We start from the raw sequence: 25,422 nt of genomic DNA, 5'->3' as shown, positions 1-25,422 counted from the left end.
ATTTAGATTTTTGATTAGTTGATTTTCTTATCAGTAGCAGGGGTATTGCTGTTGCTGCCAAAACCTGTACATAAAGCAATAAGGTTTTTGTACGTCTGTAGAATTTTGCTGCTCTGACCCAAAACATGCATAAGTGAACACAGCATGAACATTTCAAACACCCACCAATGTGCTTTACTGAAATCCTAAGTTGATCTACACTCGCTACCACATGGAACTGCTGAAGCGAATTGCATTGATGCATTTAAGGGGAAGCTAGATAAACACATGAGGGAGAAAGGACTAGAAGATTATGCTGATAGGGTTAGATGAAGAGGGCTTATGTGAAGCATAAATACCAGCATGGACCAATTGAGCTGAATGGCCTGTTTCTGTGCTGTACATTCTATGTAATATTTAATTAACTTTTTCTTTATTTGAATGTTGGGAGGTTAACACTGAAAAACAGTTAGCTTACGTGTCATCATCATCAGATATGGGCTCCAACCGTTCCTTATCATCTTCGATTTCAGAGGCAGAATTTGATTCGGAATCACTGTTCTCTTCTGTTGGGTTCAAAGGAGTTAATGTGCTATCTGCTGAACAGAAATACAGATTGATCAATAATCTGCACTGTGTGAAAGAGCAAGGCTGACTCGACACACAAACAATTCGTCTCCATATTCATTCTCTCATTCATGTAACTGATGTCAAAACAATAAAATATGATGGAATAGTTTGAATCCTAAACCTAATAAACATTTCCATTGATGGCTCAATTTGTTTATGCAATATATATTACATATGTAAGTTTAATATATAAATAAATATATACATATATAATAAATATAGACTGTAAATTTTCCTCAGGAGCTGCAGTAGTGCCGTGGGACAGGACTCATTGGGCCGTAAATTGCGGCCTCTCCGGGTGTGTACGAAGTGCGCACGTACCCGAAGTGGCCTCGCAAATGCTGGTTCTCGGTGTGCAATGCGCATGTGCTGAGAACCGGCATTTGCGATCTGTCAAAACAGAGCGTACGCATCCTTGGGAGAAGGACATTTACGAGGCAGAGATTTGGGCTATTTGCCCAACTCCTGCCCAGTGAATGTTCTTCAAATTCTTACGCCTGGTAAGGACTACATTTTCGGCGACTTTGTGACCAGGTTTTCGCCGCAATTTGACCCTCCGCGGCGAAAACTCGGTCGGTGGGATCTTCGGGCACCTTTTTGCAGCGTCACTTCCACGTACTGCTGGGGAGAGATGCGCGGACGTGAAACGAAGTGCAACGCCGTGGATTGCGTTACCGTCATACTTTCTGCACTCTCCTCCGCCATTACCGACAGGTTTGTCATTATTTCATTCTAGCACTTGTACTCATTCTTTGATGTTTACTGACACGTGGGTTGCACTACATATGCTGCCAAATACATTACTTTTACTGTATCTGCAATCTTCTTGCAGGAGATGACCAATAATGTGAGGGAGAGATAAGCAACAAGGTGTTCCCCAGACATCAGCCCTCTCATTTCCTTTGAAGAGGAAGAGATAGACCTCCTGAGGAGACACACAGCTCGTGAGTCAGGGACAGAGAAGTGGGAGGGGCTGTGGTTCCTCCTGACAGTCTATTGCAGTTCGATCTCATGCTTTTGGAACGTTCCTGGAAGCATGTGACTCCTTCTTCTGGAACGCACAGGATATATACACTTGTCTACCTTCTTCATCATGACCACTAGATGAAACACAGCAAAAAGAAACAGAAGAGGAGAAAGATCTGCCAGACCCTTTTGTTTCATGCTGTGCTAGAGCATCTTCATCCATGCACTTAATTCTTCTTCTCCCAGCCCAGAGAGATCCACCCTGGGGAAATAGGTGGTGAAGATTAGGGACATCTGTTGGACATCACTGAATGATGAGTACCAACACAAGAATTTGTTCCCCCCCCTCCCCCCGAAATGTTAGATGAGCCTGGCCTTTCTGCATTCCTCATCAACATCCTCGGAAACATAGAAACATAGAAAATAGGTGCAGGAATAGGCCATTCGGCCCTTCTAGCCTGCACCGCCATTCAATGAGTTCATGGCTGAACATGCAACTTCAGTACCCCATTCCTGCTTTCTCGCCATACCCCTTGATCCCCCTAGTAGTAAGGACTTCATCTAACTCCTTTCTGAATATATTTAGTGAATTGGCCTCAACAACTTTCTGTGGTAGAGAATTCCACAGGTTCACCACTCTCTGGGTGAAGAAGTTCCTCCTCATCTCGGTCCTAAATGGCTTACCCCTTATCCTTAGACTATGTCCCCTGGTTCTGGACTTCCCCAACATTGGGAACATTCTTCCTCCATCTAACCTGTCTAACCCCGTCAGAATTTTAAACGTTTCTATGAGGTCCCCACTCATTCTTCTGAACTCCAGTGAATACAAGCCCAGTTGATCCAGTCTTTCTTGATAGGTCAGTCCCGCCATCCCGGGAATCAGTCTGGTGAACCTTCGCTGCACTCCCTCAATAGCAAGAATGTCCTTCCTCAGGTTAGGAGACCAAAACTGTACACAATACTCCAGGTGTGGCCTCACCAATGCCCTGTACAACTGTAGCAACACCTCCCTGCCCCTGTACTCAAATCCCCTCGCTATGAAGGCCAACATGCCATTTGCTTTCTTAACCGCCTGCTGCACCTGCATGTCAACCTTCAATGATGTACCATGACACCCAGGTCTCTTTGCACCTCCCCTTTTCCTAATCTGTCACCATTCAGATAATAGTCTGTCTCTCTGTTTTTACCACCAAAGTGGATAACCTCACATTTATCCACATTATACTTCATCTGCCATGCATTTGCCCACTCACCTAACCTATCCAAGTCGCTCTGCAGCCTCATAGCATCCTCCTCGCAGCTCACACTACCACCCAACTTAGTGTCATCCGCAAATTTGGAGATACTACATTTAATCCCCTCGTCTAAATCATTAATGTACAGTGTAAACAGCTGGGGCCCCAGCACAGAACCTTGCGGTACCCCACTAGTCACTGCCTGCCATTCTGAAAAGTACCCATTTACTCCTACTCTTTGCTTCCTGTCTGACAACCAGTTCTCAATCCATGTCAGCACACTACCCCCAATCCCATGTGCTTTAACTTTGCACATTAATCTCTTGTGTGGGACCTTGTCGAACGCCTTCTGAAAGTCCAAATATACCACATCAACTGGTTCTCCCTTGTCCACTCTACTGGAAACATCCTCAAAAAATTCCAGAAGATTTGTCAAGCATGATTTCCCTTTCACAAATCCATGCTGACTTGGACCTATCATGTCACCTCTTTCCAAATGCACTGCTATGACATCCTTAATAATTGATTCCATCATTTTACCCACTACCGAAACATGGGGATTCCAAAGAACTTCCCATTTTTCTCATTTTAAAGTAAGTGAGGCTCAAAATTAAGCAGCCCCAGAGACAATTCCTAAAATGAATAGATTGAAGCTGGCTAAGAGATCAAAAACAATTTAAAAAAATTTAATGCAGAAACAAGGGCCTCGATATTAACCCCCTTCCCACAAAGGCTGGCAGCGGGAGGCGGGTTCGAGACAAAAATACAGGGAATGCGTCTCCAACATTGCCTCTTGCTTTTTTTTTTATGGCAGCGGATATCATGGTGTCCAGCCATGGAGACATTTAATACATTTAAATCGGGCTCAAATAGTGCAATTGGGAGCCGATTTAATATTGACTATTGTTGTGTGTGTTTCCCAGTGGTTGGGAAACCCGACAGTGAAAGGGAGGTGGGTCCTGCAGTTCAACAAGGGAAGTTCCTTTTTCAGCATTCATTGTAAGCCAGTTGGAGCAGAAGTGCTCTTCCCCGGCACCTCAAGGAAGCATTCGCCTCCCCCTGCCAATCGCAGCATCTCCCACCTGCCAGTTAAGAACATAAGAACCTGAGAAATAGGAGCAGGAGTAGGCTGATTGATCTTGGCCTCAACTCCACTTCACTGCCCGCTCCCCACAACCCTTGACTCCCTTAGCCTTCAAAAACCTGTCTATCTCCACCTTAAATATATTCAATGACCCAGCCTCCACTGTACTCTGGGTTAGAGAATTCCAAAGATTCATGACTCTTTGAGAGAAGAAATTCCTCATTTCTGTTTTAAATGGATGGCCCCTTATTCTATGTGCCCTAGTTCTAGATTCCCCTACAAGGGGAAACATCCTCTCTGCATCTACCCTGTCTAGCCCCACAGAATCTTATACGTTTCAATAAGATCACCTCTCGTTCTTCTAAAGTCCAATGAGTATAGGCCCAACCTGCTTAACCTTTCTTCATATGACAACCCCTTCATCTCAGGAATCAACCTCGTGAACCTTCTTTGAACTGCCTCCAATGCAAGTATATCCCTCCTTAAATAAGGAGACCAATGCTGTACTGTACAGGACGTTGGTGAGACCACTTTCCAGGTCGGCCAGTGACTACATTTCAAAAGTACCTCATTGGCTGTAAAGCACTTTGGGACGTGCTAAGGTTGTGAAAGGCACTATATAAATGTAAGTATATGTCTAAATACTGATTCATCTAAAAAAGGCAGGGACTGAGGTTACGTTAGTTATGCCATTTTAATGTCACCCCACAATGTTAGTACTTAAGTGATGTGTTGAAATAAGTGGTTGCAATAATGATCAGATATGCATCATTGTATTATTGTACACTAATAGCCACTGTGTATACCAGAAAAAAAACTTTGTATTTACTAAATTATGGTCCTTTTTTTAAAAACAATGTTACTTAGTTTAGGCTTTCTAATGTAATTTGTTAGACAATATTTCATATTGTGGGTCATACTTATAAAGTCCTGGTTTATCATATCATACTATCTAAAGCAAGCTGTTTATTTACCAATGGTCAGACAAACTGATGACAGCTGAGCAGCCTCTAGTGCATTCAGGACACTATCCGGTGGTTTTAGTTCCCACTGATTTCTGTTCCTTGGAGCATCTGCATTCATCACCGTAACCTGGTCAGCTACAGAGGTAGCTAAAGAAATGAGAAAGTTAGATACAGTAATAATGTAAACAGTTTACATTGGCCCAGAATTTGCTGGAGCCGGGCATTTTGCGGCAAGCTCTGTTAGTTAGACTTCTTCTTTCAATCTTCAGCTCGAAAAACTTTTGGGCTGCAAATTGCAGGAAATGCAAATTGATAATGGCGATGGCAACGGGGCATCTGGGGCCTTGGTGAGCAATGGGACTCACAGTCTATCTCCTTAACCAATCAGAATTAAGGACTGAGGAAGAAACAGGAACAACGGAGAAAGAAATAGGGTGAATTAGAGTCAAATCAGGTACAGAAAGAGAAATGAAGAAAGGGAAAGAAATATTTGATTAAGAGAGAGAGAGAAAAAAAGACAGAACGATAAGTAAGAAAACATTTTTTTTAAACAATTTACTATTTGTTGGAATGAGAGTCCACAGCTTCAATTGTTTCCTTTCTGAGCCAGAGAGTTTGAGCAACATTGCAGGAACATAAATCTCATCATTAAAGAGGTACAGTCCAAACTTTCAGTGATGAGCTTAATTGATCATTAATGTGCAAATGCTGCAATTTCTTGAAACTCACAGAGGGGATGATAGAGCTGTTGTTTTCGAAAGGCTAACAGCCTAGAGGCGCAAATTATCCATCAATTTGTGGCAATTCACAACTCAAGGGGTATCACTTCCTCACCACAAATTGCTGGATGATTTACAGGTTAATGGTGTGTGCATTAAACTTGTTTTATTTTGCCAGCAAATTCTGGCCCATTATGTTTACAAAACCACACTCTGGGCATTTTGATTCATTTTTCAAAGTTTAAAGTAGACTGTTAAGATGTTCAGGAAGCTAAATGTAATATCTTGTAAACAATTCAAGTGCTGCTTACAAGGGATTCAGGGTTATGGAGCCGAATTTGGTCAAGGCCTCCACCCGCCCCAGTGCCGCCCAAAGTGCCGCCGATGCCCGCCGAGATACCGGATGGTACTTTCAGTGGGGTTTTCATCGCCGAGGTCCCTCGAAGGTCGATGAGCGGCAAATCAACAACGTACGCCGCCAATCTGGGCGGCAGCGGGCGGGAGGTCTCATTCTTGGCGGCAAAGGCGCTTGTTGCCCAAGTGCCGCCGAGGATGGAGTCTGGCCCACGGAGGGTCGAAGACCTGAAAATGAAAATCATCAACAAAAAAAAAAGAAATATCTGTGGACCTTCAGGGGATCCCATCAAGGTAAGTACCTGTAAAGAAATCATTTTAAACCATTCCACTTATCTTTTTTACAGGATCTTGACACTTACCGTTGAGGACAGAACAGCCTCCACACAGCGGTCCACCGCCGACTCTAGCTGACTCCCACCCACATCAATCTGGCATCTCGGCGGGCAGGAGTCTATTTACGCGCATTGGCTGTCCGCTGACATCGGCGGGCGCTTCCCGGCAGCTCTCCCCTCCCGCTCGCTCCAGTCCACGTCGAAAGTGGCACTGGGCAGTTCGAGCAGAGGAATGTCGGCGGCAGTGGGCGGCAGTTGATCAATTTCGGCCTCATATATTGTAATTTACATTATCTACCTGCCAACCTGAGGCAGTAAGCAAGATTAACTCTGCATTCAAATTGTTATTTAAATGCAGAACTTGAAATGCAGTTATCAGCACTCGTTCAACTAGAATTACAGAAGAATGTCTTAGACTATAGGAAAGCTCACGGTCTATCTTGCACACATTTTCCAGGTTTTGCTTTGCTCAGTAAACATCAAAGTTTGTGAGACATTTAGCCTTATTATAGCTGCCTCTTATTAAACTTAATAGTTATGTGATACAGGAATATATATTATATATTAGATACATAATTCCAGACTTAAGTGAATTGTTACATTTTATTCAAATATATTGTATCAATAAACATAAATAATGGAACCGACTTATGGATCAAGAAAAGCATTAATACAGCAAAACATAAAGGACAAATAGTAAAATTGCTGCATACCTTCCATCTGAGAAGTTGTTACTTCTAAAGTTTTGTTTGCAAGGTCTTCTAGAATACTTTCTGCCTCAGTGAACTGCCATTTCTTCTGTTTTAGGTTGTCTCCTTGTTCGTGTGTCAGTCTTTCATTTAATGTATCCAGTCCCTAAAATATAATAGCATCGAAACTAGCCGTGCTAATTTATTATTAAAAGTAATAAAAAGACAGTTTTTAGCTCAGGTTTAAGGCTGCATTATAATTTGGGTGTAGGGACTGACTTCAAACCATTATTTTGTTTACAAAGGTGCTCTATTACACTGGCTATACTGACAGTATCTGTATTATTTCTGTTTCTCTGACTGGTCTTTTCTGCATTGCCGTCCCTTTACCCACCATTGGCAGCAGAGCTTTCAGCCATCTGGGTCCTACTCTTTTGAATTCTCTCTATAAACCTCTCTACCTCCCTCTCCTCCTTTAAAAACCTTCTAAAAATCTATCAATTTGATAAAACTTTTGGCCATCCCTGCTAATCTCTCCATTCCTGGTTTGGTATCCATTTTCCTTACCTGTGAAGTACCTTGAGATGTTCTTTACTTTAAAGGCACCAATAAGTGCAAATTGTTGTTGTGGTTTGTAATTTTATAATTCAACATTTCTTTCTGAATCTTTTATTAAATTTAATGTAATGTAAACTGGAGCCCATCCAAAACTCTGCTAACCATATGTTAACACACCAAGTCAAGTTCACCCATCACCAATGTGCTCACTGATCGACATTGGCTCCCAGTCCAGCAACGCCTCAATTTAAAAATTCTCATCCTTGTTTTCAAATCTCTCCATGGCCTCGCCCCTCCCTAGCTCTGTAACCTCCTCCAGCCCTACAACCCTCTGAGATCTCTGCAATCTGAGTGGATAATGCGTCGATGGACAGCTGCTCGTGTCTGTCCTGGCAATCCCAGCATCAGCAGAAATTTTATGCAGGGCTGATTTCACATGGCAGCTGTGTTTTCTGTATTTCGGGGTTCAGGCCAGGATCTGCAGGTGGTTCTTCTGACATACCAATTTCCTGGAATAACATGGGCAATTCCCTTTCGCACAGCCAAGCCACATCTGACATATATGTCATCTTTGCAAATGGAGGTTCTGTCCCAAGCAGATTCCCCAAATATTCAGAGCAAAGGACAGACCTCAGTGTCTGTGGGTCCCAGCATAATTTCTGGATCTGCCACCAGAAAGGCCTGCTGAAATTTGGGACCTTGTGAGTTTTCCCCATTCTTTATTAGTTATTCTCTTTATTATAGGTGCCTGAAAACAAGAATACATCAGGTTGTTTGATGTACTTGGTTGTCTCACATTAGAAGAATATTGTTACTTAATTGATCTACAGAATATTTTAGCTTATTGTACATTGATTTTTCTTTAGAAAACATCACAATCATTAACCTTACCTCCTCTTGCTGGGAATCTTTATGGGACAACTCTCCATCCAACCTAATCTCAAATTTTATTCCGCCCTTTTGGGAAAAAGAAGCTTGTTTAAAGCATTGCACATTATTTTAGATCAGTAATTTCCAAACTATTCTGTATTTGGGATCTACTACAAACAATGACATGCGCCTGAGAACTCACAGCAAATATTGATACACTTAAATGGAACTCCTGTTCTAACATCTAAAAGACAGTGCTAGTTATTCTTTTTTCACAAATATGCAGTAACAGAAACCTGTTAGTAAGTCAAAGATACAGAAAAAGTATAAAATATTGAATTCTTGAGACACTGTGCTCACGGTGTACAGTAATGACCTTGTAGAACTACTAGGGATGAATAAATGCTGGCCTTGCCAGCGACGTCCACATACAGGGAACGAATAAAAAAAAGACCTCAATTTGAAAACCTATGTTAGATTATTGAAGAATCTGATTAAAGTACAGTACTACAATAGCTTGGTGCCACAATTCACTGATGTATCAGTGTAAAATGGTGAGAACAGGATTAGGATAAATGTAATTTAAAAAAATATATATTATAAACCAGTTTCAGAGAAGTCTGATAGCTGAATTAAGTGTGATTGATGTAGTAAACTTTATTGCATCTCCTTCATTCATTCATGCTAGAACTCTTAACATAACAAGCACACAAGGGATGCCTTTGAGTGCTCCCATCATCACCGTTTTTACATTCCAGATACCCTCTTTCAAAGCATTCAATACTTTCAAATCAATCCTGTCCAACCCTCATAATCCATCCTCTCCCCAATCTCAAGACATTTATCAAGCCCTCTACGTCCACAGCCATTTAACAGTAAACATAGAAACATAGAAAATAGGTGCAGGAGTAGGCCATCTGGCCCTTCGAGCCTGCACCACCATTCAATAAGATCATGGCTGATCATTCCTTCAGTACCCCGTTCCTGCTTTCTCTCCATACCCCTTGATCCCTTTAGCCGTAAGGGCCATATCTAACTCCCTCTTGAATATATCCAATGAACTGGCAAGCTTTTATTTGGCTGCTCTGGCCCACACTTTTGCCTCTTCATAGTCTGCCCCAATATACCTCAGCCTCACCTGACTTTTTGGTAGGCTATTTCTTCTTGGAAAATGCATAAAATGCTACAAACATATACGTAAAAATTAATGTAATGCATTTTGAAATTGACATCTACCTTTAGTTATTTCAATGTTGTTTCATTATCTTAATGTATTTTGTAAATAGGTGGAAGATGGAAGGCCCTGGGGTAGGGATCTATATTATGATCATAACTTGCTCTGTATTTTGTTACCCATGAATTATTAGGTCAGATGAGTCACAAGCTGTTAACTGTATCCCACAGCTCCTCGCCATGTTTCTTTTACATAGTTTGTGATGCAAAACATGTTTGCAGATAATGGTGGACATAATCTGGGAGGAATCACCTTTACCTTTACTTTGTGTTTTTGCTCGAGTGCTTTCCTTTCCATTCGGTGCTGAAATCTTATTTGTTTCAGATCTTCCTCAATGACCTATGAAATGTAAAAAAAAATTAAAGAATTTTTTTTAAAGGTTACAATATGGAGGATATTGCATCAGTTGCAATGCATTGACAAATCGTTCCTATTGCTGCTGAATATTTAAATATATAATCTATTTAGATGTGCCAAAAAGTTTGTGTTTGCACTGTAATGCTCAGGAACAAAATTGCTCTTCAGTTAATGCCTAATGGGATGAATGTGCTAATTCTTTGCATCTGAATTATGATCTGGATTTAGCTCTATTATTGATACATATTATACTGTTTCCTTGAATTTGACAGTTTTGGAAGGAAGATGGCTTTCTAAACACTGCAATTTTTTTATACTTGTTGGGCATTTTTTTTTAAATGACACGAGTGAAATTTGGACAGAGAAATGTATCATGAAGCAGGGACAGTGAATGACATTTCTGTATATGCAATATCACTTCTATTTTCACTTAAGTGGCAGAGATAAATAAAGATTAAAAAAATACAGAGAACAATGTTATTTTGCAAGACTGCACCCCTGATGGAATTAATGGTCAGAAGTCCCACAAATTGGGTGTGCGTATCTCCATATCTGATCTGCATTCCTATCAAGTGTGACTCCAAGCTGGGAGCTGAATCTCACAAAACTTAGCCATAACTTTGTATAGGCTGGCATAATTAGATTATTAGCATACAGGTTTTCAACACTACGATCTATTATTTTAAACCTAAAGGGCTGGATATTCGGGTGGTTTGCGACCAGGTTTTCGCTGCGTTTTGACCCTCTGTGGCAAAAACCCATTCACAAAGCCCAGATGCGATCCTCGGTTCCTTGTTTGCGGCAGCGTTGGAAGCACCGCCGGGGAGAGCTGCGCCAGACGTATAACGACTCGGATTGCGTTACCGTCCGAGTTTCGGCACACACCAAACCCATACGCCGCGCCCCGAACACCGCCCAGCGGTGCAGCCCTGCCAGTAACGCTAAGTTGGAAAACCTGAAAAAAAAGTAAGTTAAAGTTTTTATTTTTTAATTGTTTTGCAGTGATTTGTTAGGTAAGGTAATGTTTTTGAATGTTTTAAAAAAAAAAAAATTTCCCCTCCCTAGGCCTCACACTAACATTGGCAAGGACTGCGTTTTTGCGCCGCGAATAATTGTGCAACGCCTCCCTTTACGCTGGTGCAGATACCAAGTGCTGAAAATTAGGCCTTAAATCGATAATGCAGCGAAAACGGTAATGTTCACATATTGCTTGCGTTTTCACCCAAAATCCACAAAACCCGAAAATCCAGCCCAAAGAAAATCTAGGAAGTGTAGCTCCCAAATCTGCGACCTTTACTACCTAGAAGGACATGGCCAGCAGGCGCATGGGAACACCATCACCTTCAAGTTCCTCTCCAAGTCACACACCATCCTGATTTGGACATGTAATGCTATTCCTTCCTTGTTGCTGGGTGAAAATCCTGGAACTCCTTCCCTAACAACCTTCACCACACGCAGCGGTTCAAGATGGTAGCTCACCACCACCTTCTCAAGAGAAACTAGGGATGAGCAATAAATGCTGCCATGCCAGCGATGCCCATATCCCGTGAATGAATAAATTAAAAATAAATACTTTGCTGATGATAACAGTTGTTATTATTGTCCTGATAATTAGCATTTATTAAAAATGGACATTAGGATCTTAAAAGAAAAATTACAGATCTTCAAATATTCATCTTTTCACTAAGTTGCTGCAGTAAAAGGCGATATGCAGGTGGTAAGGCAACACGTGATTTGTCAGTGTGATGTGATACGCATATTTGGTTGCCTCCACTCATTGACCTCCCAGTCTCAGTCATATTGATGTCAAGATGTTCTAAGCAGAGATCAGGCACTTCAGCATCAGAGAAGGAGGAAACCTGGGGGACAGTTGTACTTCCTAGTGGTTGACTTGGAGCAGCATTAACAGGTATCTGGAAGCTGGTCACTTGCATGCTCAGCACACCAAGGAAATCTTTCTGTGTATCTTGCATGAGAGATGCTACAAAAGCCTCACAGATATGAGAGTGATATTCAAATCTTGAATGGACTTGGGCTTCACAGAGAATTAAGAATTATTGAAAAATAAATATTTAAATATGAAAATCTAATACCACAGCACTCCAACCAATTGATTATTTTAAAAGATCATTTTTTAAAAAACATCACTTAAACAATGAATAAAAAATAATAATTGTATTCCACCAGCTACGATACTTGTATCATTTTCAAAAGTAAGCTGTAGTACCCGAACAGGATCTTTCTCTCCGCTTGGTTCCTGGAGCTCAGCCAGTTCTTCTGCAGGTTCCTCTCGATCAATACGATACGTCTCAGCTAATATACATGGATGATTCTACATCACACGCACATAAAAGAGGAACAAAGCCATTACATTTATCAGTTTTATTTTCACAGAAATTATAAACATTTTGGCTACAACAACAGCACAGTAGCAGAGCAAGTTACAGTCATCTACATCACAGAGTGGTGTGAGATGGGGTTGTCCCTACAATTCTCATACACTGATTTCCTGATCTCAAAAATGCTTCATAGAAGGAAAAGATCATAGGGAGAGTCAAAATGTGGTCTTTCTTGCACGTCCATTAGTGGTTAGTTGCAGAGCAGGGGCAGATTAATGTATGAGCCTACAGAGTCTTTGCCCAGTGCTCCCAGACAAATATGGGGCCCTCGGTAAAACTCACTATAATGCAAGAAACTGCATCAGTTCCCTTTCAGTGTAGTTTATTGCAATATGATTTGCTTTGTTATTATTGCAGTGTGTAAACATTCTATGGACCTATTTCTTCAAGCATTTTACTACATATTTGTGTTTTAATAGATCGGGGGGGTGGGGGGGAATGTGCACGAGGCTCTGAGTGTTCTTGGGGCCCATTCTTAACACGGCTCTGTTTCACAGCAGCATTATTTTATAGTGAGGGAGATCAAGAAAGTAAAAAAGGAGAAAATTAATACATAAGAAAAAGAGCAAAATCCTAAAACGGTACATGGAAAAAGTAGTTTAGGGTTAAAAAGAACACAAAAGCATAGAATGAGAAAAACCATTTGGCTTAACATACAAACTCCAATGCATTATTTGCATTTGGACCCTACACTTTATTATGAACTCTACCCCTACCCATTTAATCTTCCAAAAGGGAAGTTATGCATCTCCAGAGGTAATTAAGCTAAGCTCATTCATTTTATACCTGTACAGAAGCAAAATATTACAGATGCTGGAATCTGAAATAAAAACAGAAAATACTGAAAATCTAAGCAGGTCAAGCCGCATCTGTGGAGAGAAACAGAGTTAACACTTCAGGTCTGTGACCCTTCTGTTCTGACGAAGGGTCACAGGCCTGAAATGTTAACTCTGTTTCTCTCCACAGATGCTGCTTGTCCTGCCGAGATTTCCAATATTTTCAGTTATTATTTCATTCATTTTATATTAATCTCTATGGGCCTGTTGTCCTCCAAAGGCAACATTAGTTCCCCCCTTTTCCAGATGCAGCGGCAGAGAATCATCGCTGGATTATTTAATCACCCAACCTCTGTCGTCGAGCTACAGTATGCAGATGACGCCTGCATCTGCGCACATTCAGAGGCTGAACTCCAGGACATAGTCGACGTATTTACTGAGGCGTACGAAAGCATGGGCATTACGCTAAATATCAGTAAGACAAAGATCCTCCACCAGCCTGTCCTTACCGCACAGCACTGTCCCCCAGTCCCCAAGATCCATGGTGCGGCCCTGGACAACGTGAACCACTTCTCCTATCTCGGGAGCCTCCTATCAACAAGAGCAGGTATTGACAACGAGATCCAACACCGCCTCCAGTGCGCCAGTGCAGCCTTCGGCCGCCTGAGGAAAAGAGTGTTTAAAGATCAGGCCCTCAAAACTGCCACCAAGCTCATGGCCTACAGGGCTGTAGTAATACCCGCCCTCCTGTAAGGCTCAGAAACATGGACCATGTACAGTAGAAATACCACCAATGATGTCTCTGCAAGATCCTACAAATCCCCTGGAAGGACAGATGCACCAACACTAGCATCCTCGACCAGGCCAACATCCCCAGCATTGAAGCACTGACCACACTTGATCAGCTCCACTGAGCAGGCCACATAGTTCGCATGTCAGACACGAGACTCCCAAAGCAAGCGCTCTACTCGGAACTCCTTCACGGCAAACGAGCCAAAGGTGGGCAGCGGAAACGTTACAAGGATACCCTCAAAGTCTCCCTGATAAAGTGCAACATCCCCACTGACACCTGGAAGACCCTGGCCAAAGATTGCCCGAAGTGAAGGAAGCGCATCCGGGAGGGCGCTGAGCACCTCGAATCTCATTGCCGAGACCGTGCAGAAATTAAGCGCAGACAGCGGAAAGAGCGTGCGACAAACCAGTCCCACCCACCCCTTCCCTCAACAACTATCTGCCCCACCTGTGACAGAGACTGTGGTTCTCATATTGGACCGTACAGCCACCTAAGAACTAATGTTAAGAGTGGAAGCAAGTTTTCCTTGATTCCGAGGGACTGCCTATGATGATGATGATGAGTTAATCACACTACCACAATAATTTCCAATCCCATTCCCAACCAGATGTTTTCTGAGTTCCTCTTTGAAGCAGTAGATTAACCCAGCCCTAATTGCTTTATTGTAATCTGTTCCCAACTCTGTGTGGGGAAAATAAGTTTCAACAGTGTCAGAAATGTTGCAGAAGTGATCAAAGTTCATCTAAGTCTTTGCAGACCAGTCCGTAAAACAAATTACCAGCTGCCTGCTTATTTTCTTCTATATTCTTGGAATGCTTTTTAAATTAAATCACCAATTATTATTATTACCTTTAAAATAAAATGATTGCACTAAGATAATGTGATTTTTAAATTGAAATAACAACTTGCATTTAGACAACATATTTAACATAGAAAAACATCTCAAAGTAATTCACAGAGGTGTAATCAGAAATCAATTCCTTTATACCTTTTATTTTGTTCCTGACTTTGGTGTGAATAATCATCTGCTGTTGGAGGTGAAAATGTAAAACGAGAATGCAGTCTGAGAGTATGTCAATGATTATACTAAATCAAATAGAGCTGTTCCACACCCAGTGCCTGAAGCTTGGCCAGGTGTAAAGCCAGGTAGGAAAATTATTGCAATTAGAATCAATGATGTGATTTGGCTCACAGACATCAGCCTGTGGTACATTATTCTCTGACACGGTACATTGGTACCTATGGGCCCAAGTTTCCGCCCTCTGGAAAAACGGCGCATCTCGATAAGGTGCGCTGACTTTCTGGAAGAAAAAGGGCGCCAAAAACTCACCTTGTGATTCACCGGTATCCTTAAGACGTCTTTGTGCTCGGCGTAATGCAGCACAAGGGGTCGGGGGCGGAGCCAGGTCCCGGCGCTGAAAACAGGGCCGGGAACTCTGCACATGCGCGCTAGAGTGTGCACGCATGTGCAGTAGCTCCAGGCCCCTGAGGCTGCGTGGGAGGGGCCCGACCCTAGCCCTGGCCGAATGGGCTCACCGGGTGAAGATCGGACTGGACCTCCCTCCCGTTCAGCTCCCTTCCCCCCTCCTTCCCTCCTGTTCAGCCTTACACCCCCCCACCGTCTTTTCTCCCCCCCCATCCCTCTTCTTCCCTCCCCTCCCCGTCATCGGCAGGACCCGCCCGAAGTGTCGGCGGCGGCCCAGCCCGGCCCATTCAGCCTCTCCCCCCCTCCTTCTTCTTCCCCCTTTCTCTCCCCTCCTTCTCTCCCCCCCCCCCCTTCTCTACCCCCTTCCTCTTTTTCACCTCTCCCTCCCTCCATGTCATCGGCGGGGCCCGCCCGGCATCTCGCTGGGGGCGGGCCCCGCCCAAAGTGTCAGCGGCGGCGGCAGCCCGACCTGGCCCGTTCAGTCTCTCCCCCCTCCTCTCTCCCCTTCCCTCCCTCCCACCTCTCTCCCTTTCCCTCCCTCCCTTCTCTCTCTCTCCGCCTCCCTCCCTCCCTCCTCTTTCCCCCTCCCTCCCTCCCCTCTCCCCTTCCCTCCCTCCCTCCTCTCTCCCCCTCCCTCCCTCTCTCCCTCCTCATTCTCCCTCCCTCCTCTCCCTCCCTCCTCCCTCCCCCATCCTCTCCCTCTCCCCTTCCTCCCTCCTCCCCCTCTCCCTCCTCTCCTCCCCCTCCTCTCCTCCCCCCTCCTCTCCCCTACCTCTCCTCCCTCCACCCCCTCTCCTCCCTCCTCCTCTCGCCTCCCTCCCTCCTCCTCTCCCTCTCTCTCTCCCTCCCCCTCCTCTCCCCCATCCCTCTATCCCCCCCTCCCCTCCCTCCCTCTCCCCCCCACCCCCCTTCCCCCTCTCTCCCCCCACCCCTCGCTGTCAGGTCAGAAACACAGAGACACTGACAGAGAGAGAGAGACACACACACTGTCAGAGGCAGAGAGAGAGAGACACTGGGGGGCGGGGGCCATCCCAGCACGCTGTTGGAGGGCTCCCGGTGCTGCAGTAGGTGAGTAGAAATATCTTTTTATTGATTGATTGAGTTTTTTTAAATTATTTTTTTAAATATTTTATTTAAAAATTTTTTTATTGATTTATTGGTTGATTTATTGATTTATTTATCATTTATTATTGATGATGGCACTTTATTTGTAAAAGTGAATCGTTTAATATTTGTAAACTTCCCTCCCCCTCCCTGCATCTTTCGTTCCCTACACCTGATTTAGAAGTGTAGGCAAGTTTTTCTGAGCGTACAAAAATCGACACTTACTCCATTCTAAGTTAGTTGGAGTAAGTTTTCATTGCCTAAACTTGCAAAACAGGCGTAAGTGGCCGGACACGCCCCGTTTTGAAAAAAAAAATCTGTTCTAAAATGAAACTATTCTAACTGACTAGAAATGGAGCAAACTAAATGCCGAGAATTGCAATTTCTAAGAAGTTGCATTCGAAACTAGTTGCTCCAAAAAAAATATGAGCAACTCAGGCCGAAACTTGAGCCCTATATTTCAACTTTATGTCATTGAGCCAGTGTTCAGTAATTGACTGTGATCCTTGTAATATTTAGAAAGTACCAAATCAATGTTGCACATGTTCAAGCAGTTCCATTTCTGTATTCTTACCTCTTTTACTTCCATTTTTCCTTTAATTTCTTTCATCTCAAACTGATACTGCTGCCTTATTTCCTTCAGTTGCTGGCAATACGCCTAAGAAATTAAAAGTCAATGTTTTAAAATGACATTTCTTCTATGTTAGTCGTAAAAGAACATGCCATTGACATGCAGCTAGATTTGCAGATTGTATGGGCAGGACCTGGTAACTCAATATAATTCATTTGGCCCTCCTAGGAAAAGTTAAATAAAGTAAAATGATTTTGATCCTTTGAAATGCACAACATAAGAACATAAGAAATAGGAACAGGAGTAGACCATACGGCCCCTCGAGCCTGCTCCGCCATTCAATAAGATCATGGCTGATCTGATCATGGACTCAGCTCCACTTCCCTGCCCGCCCCCCATAATCCCTTATCCCCTTATCGTTTAACAAACTGTCTATTTCTGTCTTAAATGTATTCAATGTCCCAGCTTTCACAGCTCTCTGAGGCAGCGAATTCCACAGATTTACAACCCTTTGAGAGAAGAAATTTCTCCTCATCTCTGTTTTAAATGAGCGGCCCCTTATTCTAAGATCATGCCCTCTAGTTCTAGTCTCCCCCATCAGTGGAAACATCCTCTCTGCATCCACCTTGTCAAGCCCCCGCATAATCTGATACCTTTCGATAAGATCACCTCTCATTCTTCTTAATTCCAATGAGTAGAGGCTCAACCTACTCAACCTTTCCTCATAAGTCGACCCCCTCATTCCCGGAATCAACCTAGTGAACCTTCTCTGAACTGCCTCCAAAGCAAGTATATCCTTTCGTAAATATGGAAACCAAAACTGCACGCAGTATTCCAGGTGTGGCCTCGTCAATACCTTGTATAGTTGTAGCAAGACTTCCCTGCTTTTATATTCCATCCCCTTTGCAATAAAGGCCAAGATATCATTGGCCTTCCTGATCACTTGCTTTACCTGCATACTATCCTTTTGTGTTTCATGCACATGTACCACCAGGTCCCGCTGTACTGCGGCACTTTGCAATCTTTCTCCATTTAAATAATAACTTGCTCTTTGATTTTTTTCCGACAAAGTGCATGACCTCACCTTTCCAACATTATACTCCATCTGCCAAATTTTTGTCCACTCACTTAGCCTGTCTATTTCCTTTTGCAGGTTTTTGTGTCCTCTTCACACATTGCTTTTCCTCCCATCTTTGTATCATCAGCAAACTTGCCTACATTACACTCAATGCCTTCTTCCAAGTCATTAATATAGATTGTAAATAGTTGGGGTCCCAGCACTGATCCCCGCAGCACCCCACTAGTTACTGGTTGCCAACCAGAGAATGAACCATTTATCCCGACTCTCTGTTCTCTGTTAGTTAGCCAATCTTCTATCCATGCTAATATATTATCCCCAACCCCGTGAACTTTTATCTTATGCAGTAACCTTTTATGTGGCACCTTGTCAAATGCCTTCTGGAAGTCCAAATACACCACATCCACTGGTTCCTCTTTATCCACCTTGTTCGTTACATCCTCAAAGATCTCCAGCAAAGTTGTCAAACATGACTTCCCCTTCATAAATCCATGCTGATTCTGCCTGACCGAATTTTGCTTGTGACTGGATTATGACTGGATTCCAGTTTCGTTCAGGACAGGACTAAATTACCATGCACAGTGGAGATGCCATGGTGAGGAAGCATATTCTAACTGGTCTTAGATCAACTGCTAGTAGCTCTAGCCTCAAAATGGTAATAGAGGGGGAAAAAGCCCAGTGTGTGGTGTGAGGAATTCTAGGACTGCCCAATTTCAATTCTTAAGAGATTCAATAGTTTTATATGAATTTTGAGCTTGACCTATGCATTAAAATGATTTAAAGGGGGAATCGATGGCTCTCTCTTTCCTTAGCTTGAGAGCCAGTAGGCCAAGTGAAATACACAGCTCTGTCTATGGCCCGAGTCTAATTACATCAAATCTTGTTTGGCTCGGCTTTGTTTATTGAAAATTGACTTTTGTCTCTGATCTGTCACTACAAACTGTAATTTGAAGTATGACAGCTTTAACTAATTGTGAAGTTCACTATTCTCCAATATATCCATGTAAATGAAGTCCCTCATCCCTGGAACCATTCTTGTAAATCTTTTCGGCACCCTCTCTAAAGCTTTCACATCCTTCCTAAAGTGCGGTGCCCAGAATTGGACACAATACTCCAGTTGTGGCCAAACCAGTGTTTTATAAAGGTTCATCATAAATTCCTTGCTTTTGTACTCTATGTCTCTATTTAAAAAGCCCAAGATCCCATATGCTTTTTTTTACCAGTTTCTCAAACTGCCCTGCCACTCCAGGGGCTAGAACCTCCACTTTTGTGGTTATCGCCCAAAAATGGGCGTTATTTCCGGTGTAGGTGTTAAAAAAGGGTTTTCAGATTGCCGGCTTCTCGCCCATTTTCAAAATACCAAGTTAACATTTTTAAAAATGAGCGTTACCGCGAGCGATATCAAATGGGCGGTAGCGCTAAATTCTTTTGACCTTCTGCCATAAAGTGTGGCCGTCCTTAGAAACAGCATGGCAACGCTCGATTCCCGTGGTTCTGGAGGTCAAGGGTCACCATGACATGCGCAAAAGAGGAGACAGAGAGAGAGGGAGCTCAGAGGGACTAAAGGCGTGGCTGGGTGTGTTGTGGCTGCTTTGGGAGGAAGGAGGGAGACTTTAGAGCTTCACAGCAAGTAGGCAAACAAAAATTAGCTGTTACCAGCCACATCTTTGCCCGAATTTGCCTTATAATGGAGAGGAGGAGGCATCATTGCACACTGTGGAGATTGACGCTGGAGAGAGCAGTGAGAGAGGAGCACATTGGAGGCTGCAAAAGAGCCAAGAGGTTCTCGGACGAGGCAAATGCCTCCCTCCTGCAGGAGGTCGAGCCACACTGGGCTGATTTGACACAGGGAGGGCATGGGAAACCCACCCCAAAGGCCTACCAGAGGATATGGACTGAGATAGCAGAGGCGGTCTCGTCGGCAATCAACGAGGTGTGTGAGGGCAACCAATGCTGCAAACGATGGAACAACCTTGTGGGATCCGCAAGAGTGAGTATTACATTGATTTACATGTACTTATATTTATATAATTTAATTTGTAACAGTCATGAGTGACTATCAGCAGATATGAGGTCTTGCACTTTTATCGGGAATGTTTTACTCAAAGGCTGCAGTCACGGTGTATGTCTTTAGGTAAAGAATGATAATAATCATAATAATCATGATTACATCTGTCGGTTATGTGTTGTATCAGTTTCTGTGACAGTGCCTAGCAATGATATCATGCAATGATCTCATGCCATGTCATCCTGTCACCTTTTACAGAAGAAGCTATCGACGATGAGGTCCGTGCAGAGGCGAACGGGTGGGGGGCCACCAGTCCCCAGCGACATCACAGAGATGGAGGAGCGAGAGCTTGCACTCATGGGGATGCACCCTTGGACAGCCACGGACACATCTACAGACCCTGAAGTGATGCCACTTGAGTAAAGCTTATACCATTGCGTCATGTAAATTCTATAGATGCCACACCAACTCATATCCGAACAATCATATATGATAGATGATTTCTAAAAGTGTCATACAAATAATGCTGGCCTAATGAAAATCATTGCAATGCACAACGTGTTGATGGTTATGAAATGTGATGTCTGCGATGATTTTGAGAGCGGTGGTGCTTTTGTCGTACATATGCTGTGTGTAGCTCTGGAATCACCTTGTCACCCTAGCACCCACTTCTCCTCTAATAACCTCATTTGTGTTTTGCAGCTCAGCCAGCAGCGTGGCCGCAGGCAAGATCACAGAGGCCAGAGGGTGGGGGCGTGGGGCAGGAGTCGGCGGACGATCCTACTAATTCTGGTGCTGAGGAACTCCGATTGTCGCCCATCAATCCGCTGCATCTGTTCTCGACGAATGAGAGCACGGACTTTGAAGAACCTGCATCGTCACGCTCCAGAAGCCATTCCACCCGAAGGCCATCTCGTGGTCCTCCGGTCATTCCCGCCTCCACTCTGGAGGTGCCAGCCCCAAGCATCTCTCCACAGGGCAACCCATTTGTCCCCAGGAGGGCGCTGACCCCGCGGAGGCCTCGTGGACGCGGCAGATCTGTTCCAGGAGCACGACATGACAGCGGAGAGATGGTACAGTTGTCCGGGAGGTCTGTAGACATTGGTGACCAGCTCATCGAAGCATTGGGGGGCATATCCCGACAGCTGGCCACCATGGCCCAGTACATTCCGCGCATGGCGGGGTCCCTGGATGCGATAGCCAGGAACACTGCTGCCACAGGCCTCCCAGTGGTCCCCGAGCGAGGCACTCCACCCCTAGGTTCTGCACCACCACTGTGAACGGCAGATGAGAGCAAAGACCAAGATCCTGCTTCTGCATCAGAGAATGTTGCCCCCTCGGCACCCCCCGCTCCCATACCCGTCCAACCACTGCATCTGCCTTCATCCTACCCATTGAGACACCGCCTGAGGAGTTCCTCGGCCAGGCGCCGTGGAGCGAGAAGGGGAAGGGGTAGAGGTGGAGAGAAGAAGGGGAGGGGGGAAGGAAAGTGAGGTGCATGTGCACAGGTGATGGCTGTGTTATATCTCCATCTGGGTGTATGCAATTTGTTGCAATGTATCGGGGCTGGGGACCACGCTCCTGCTTTGCCTTTGTTTTCTGTGTTGCTGGACATGTTGAACATGTGGTGGAAAAAGTGGGGTGTGGGTGGGGGTTGGGTTTTATTGGCTGTGATACTTATGATTTGAGACCAATGTTGGTATTAAACTTTTGTTATTGAACATAACCTTGTTGCACATTGTCTCAGATAGCTGGACCATTACACACTGGTGATTCCTTATCATGAAAGGGTTAAATACAACTTAACATCAATCAACGTTAACTTTAACTGGCACCAAGCTGATGGGCACCATTGAGTCTGAGCTGCACACACACAGCAGTGTGTCAACGTTGTCACTCATATCAGCGCTCTTTCAGGCAAATCTTTCCGATATCAGCTCCTTGCATAAGATTTAACAAATGCCAGCCACACCGCTGGCATTTGTTCCAGTTAGTTCCACTTTTTGTGGGCGGTTTTTTGAGCGAAAGATATTCTGGGCGATATGTGTGCGAGGTGGTGAAATTGACGATGGGCGATCTCCATGGCCGCTAGTTTGGGTAAATATGCTCTTTACAACAAAAAACAGTGGGCAGGCGTTCATATTGAATCTTGGCGTTAATTCTGTGCGGAAAGTAACGCTGGACGATATTATGGGCATTGATTTCACCCATTCTGCTGATTCTGCCCCCAAAAAGTGGGCGGGCAGTAATATTTTTCCCGGCGTTAAGCCCATTGGGAAAATAACGCTCGGCAATGAGTCTCCTAAAAAAACTCGTCAGTTTCCATATTGTGCCAAAATGGGTGATCTATGGGCGTTATACGTCATTTCAGCGGTAAAATGGGCGTTAAGTGGGCGTTAAGCATGCAAAAAAAGTGGAGGTTCCAGCCCCATGTCTCTCTGTTCCTGCATTCCCTTTAGAATGGTGCCCTTTCGGTTATATAGCTTCTGCATTTTTCTGCGTTAAACTTCATCTGCCACGTGTCCGCCCATTCCACCAGCCTGTCTATGTCCTCTTGAAGTCTATCCCCATTTTCTACACTGTTCGCTATACTTCCACCTGGGCAGGACCGGAACCAATGTCCTAGGGGGAATGTTTGCTAGTGCTGTTGGGGAGGGGTTAAACTAATATGGCAGGGGGATGGGAACCTATGCAGGGAGACAGAGGGAAGTAAAATGGGGGCAGAAGCAAAAGATAGAAAGAAGAAAAGTAAAAGTGGAGTGCAGGGAAACCCAAGGCAAAAACCAAAAAAGGGCCATATTACAGCAAAATTCTAAAGGGACAAAGTGTGTTAAAAAGGCAAGCCTGAAGGCTCTGTGCCTCAATGCGAGGAGTATTGGTAATAAGGTGGACGAATTAACTGCACAGGCAGCTATTAACGAATATGATATAATTGGGATTACGGAGACATGGCTCCAGGGTGACCAAGGCTGGGAACTCAACATCCAGGGATATTCAATATTCAGGAAGGATAGACAGAAAGAAAAAGGAGGTGGGGTAGCATTGCTGGTTAAAGAAGAAATGAACGCAATAGAAAGGAAGGACATTAGCTTTGAAGATGTGGAATCTATATGGGTAGAGCTGCGGAATACGAAACGGCAGAAAACGCTAATGGGAGTTGTGTACAGACCACCAAACAGTAGTAGTGAGGTTGGGGACAGCATCAAACAAGAAATTAGGGATGCGTGCAATAAAGGTAATGCAGTTATCATGGGCGACTTTAATCTACATATTGATTGGGCCAACCAAACTGGTAGCAATACGGTGGAGGAGGATTTCCTGGAGTGTATTAGGGACAGTTTTCTAGACCAATATGTCGAGGTATCAACTAGAGGGCTGGCCATCCTAGACTGGGTGATGTGTAATGAAAAAGGACTAATTAGCAATCTTGTTGTGCGAGGCCCCTTGGGGAAGTGACCATAATATGGTAGAATTCTTCATTAAGATGGAGAGTGACACAGTTAATTCAGAAACTAGGGTCCTGAACTTAAGGAAAGGTAACTTCGATGGTATGAGACGTGAATTGGCTAAAATAGTCTGGCAAATGATACTTAAAGGGTTGACGGTGGATAGACAATGGCAAACATTTATAGATCACATAGATGAACTTCAACAATTTTACATCGCTGTCTGGAGTAAAAATAAAACGGGGAAGATGGCTCAACCGCGGCTAACAAGAGAAATTAAGGATAGTGTTAAATTCAAGGAAGAGGCATAGAAATTGGCCAGAAAAAGCAGCAAACCTGAGGACTGGGAGAAATGTAGAATTCAGCAGAGGAAGACAAAGGGTTTAATTAGGAGGGGGAAAATAGAATATGAGAGGAAGCTTGCTGGGAACATAAAAAATGTCTGCAAAAGCTTCTACAGATATGTAAAGAGAAAAAGATTAGTGAAGACAAACATAGGTCCCTTGCAGTCAGAACCAGGTGAATTTATAATGGGGAACAAAGAAATGGCAGACCAATTGAACAAATACTTTGGTTCTGTCTTCACGAAGGAAGGCACAAATAACCTTCCGGAAATACTAGGGGACCGAGGGTCTAGCGAGAAGGAGGCACTGAAGGAAATCCTTATTAGTCAGGGCATTAGTTAGGTAAATTGATGGGATTAAAGGCCGATAAATCCCCAAGGCCTGATATTCTGCATCCCAGAGTACATAAGGAAGTGGCCCTAGAAATAGTGGATGCATTGGTGATCATTTTCCAATAGTCTATCGACTCTGGATCAGTTCCTATGGAGGGTAGCTAGTGTAACACCACTTTTTAAAAAAGGAGGGAGAGAGAAAACAGGTAATTATAGACCGGTTAGCCTGACATCGGTAGTGGGAAAATGTTGGAATCAATTATTAAAAATGAAAGAGCAACGCATTTGGAAAGCAGTGACAGGATCGGTCCAAGTCAGCATGGATTTATGAAAGGGAAATCATGCTTGACAAATCTTCTAGAATTTTTTGAGGATATAACTAGTAGATTGGACAAGGGAGAACCAGTGGATGTGGTGTATTTGGACTTTCAAAAGGCTTTTGATAAGGTCCCACGCAAGAGATTGGTGTGCAAAATTAAAACACGTGGTACTGGGGGTAATGTATTGACATGGATAGAGAACTGGTTGGTAGACAGGAAGCAGAAAGTCGGGATAAACGGGTCCTTTTCAGAATGGCAGGCAGTGACTAGTGGGGTGCCGCAGGACTCAGTGCTGGGACCCCAGCTATTTACAATATACATCAATGATTTAGATGAAGGAATTGAGTGTAATATCTCCAAGTTTGCAGTGGCGGTGTGAGCTGTGAGGAGGATGGTAAGAGGCTGCAGGGTGACTTGGACAGCTTAGGTGAGTGGACAAGTGCATGGCAGATGAAGTATAATGTGGATAAATGTGAAGTTATCCACTTTGGTGGCAAAAACATGAAGGCAGAATATTATCTGAATGGCGGCAGATTAGGAAAAGGGGAGGTGCAACGAGACCTGGGTGTCATGGTACATCAGTCATTGAAAGTTGGCATGCAGCTACAGTAGGTGGCGAAGAAGGCAAATGGCATGTTGGCCTGCATAGCTAGGGGATTTGAGTATAGGAGCAGGGAGGTCTTACTGCAGTTGTACAGGGCCTTGGTGAGGCCTCACCTCAAATATTGTGTTAATTTTGGTCTCCTAAACTGAGGAAGGATGTTCTTGCTATTGAGGGAGTACAGCGAAGGTTCACCAGATTGATTCCCGGGATGGCAGGACTGACATATGAGGAGAGACTGGATTAACT

At 43.9% G+C, this 25,422-nt stretch overlaps 1 protein-coding gene across 8 annotated transcripts in view; it reads right to left on the bottom strand.

Moving 5' to 3' along the window:
• Positions 1–25,422, bottom strand: part of LOC139274867 (serine/threonine-protein kinase Nek5-like) — a 114,924-nt gene that overhangs the window by 3,196 nt on the left and 86,306 nt on the right. For 5 of the 8 annotated variants that reach the window (XM_070891578.1, XM_070891574.1, XM_070891580.1 and 2 more), the window contains 7 exons: positions 17,048–17,131; positions 12,203–12,307; positions 9,877–9,957; positions 8,406–8,471; positions 6,981–7,122; positions 4,869–5,006; positions 458–578 (listed from right to left, as the gene is read on the bottom strand). In XM_070891578.1, coding sequence (XP_070747679.1) covers positions 458–578; positions 4,869–5,006; positions 6,981–7,122; positions 8,406–8,471; positions 9,877–9,957; positions 12,203–12,307; positions 17,048–17,131 — 737 coding nt within the window. The remainder of the gene's footprint in view (positions 1–457; positions 579–4,868; positions 5,007–6,980; positions 7,123–8,405; positions 8,472–9,876; positions 9,958–12,202; positions 12,308–17,047; positions 17,132–25,422) is intronic. The other 3 variants (XM_070891575.1, XM_070891577.1, XM_070891576.1) reach the window with 3 other exon arrangements.

This window comes from Pristiophorus japonicus, chromosome 10 (genome assembly GCF_044704955.1).
Source record: "Pristiophorus japonicus isolate sPriJap1 chromosome 10, sPriJap1.hap1, whole genome shotgun sequence".
NCBI lineage: Eukaryota > Metazoa > Chordata > Chondrichthyes > Pristiophoridae > Pristiophorus > Pristiophorus japonicus.
Note: the sequence above shows the minus strand (reverse complement) of the source record. Positions and strands in the feature narration are given on the sequence as shown.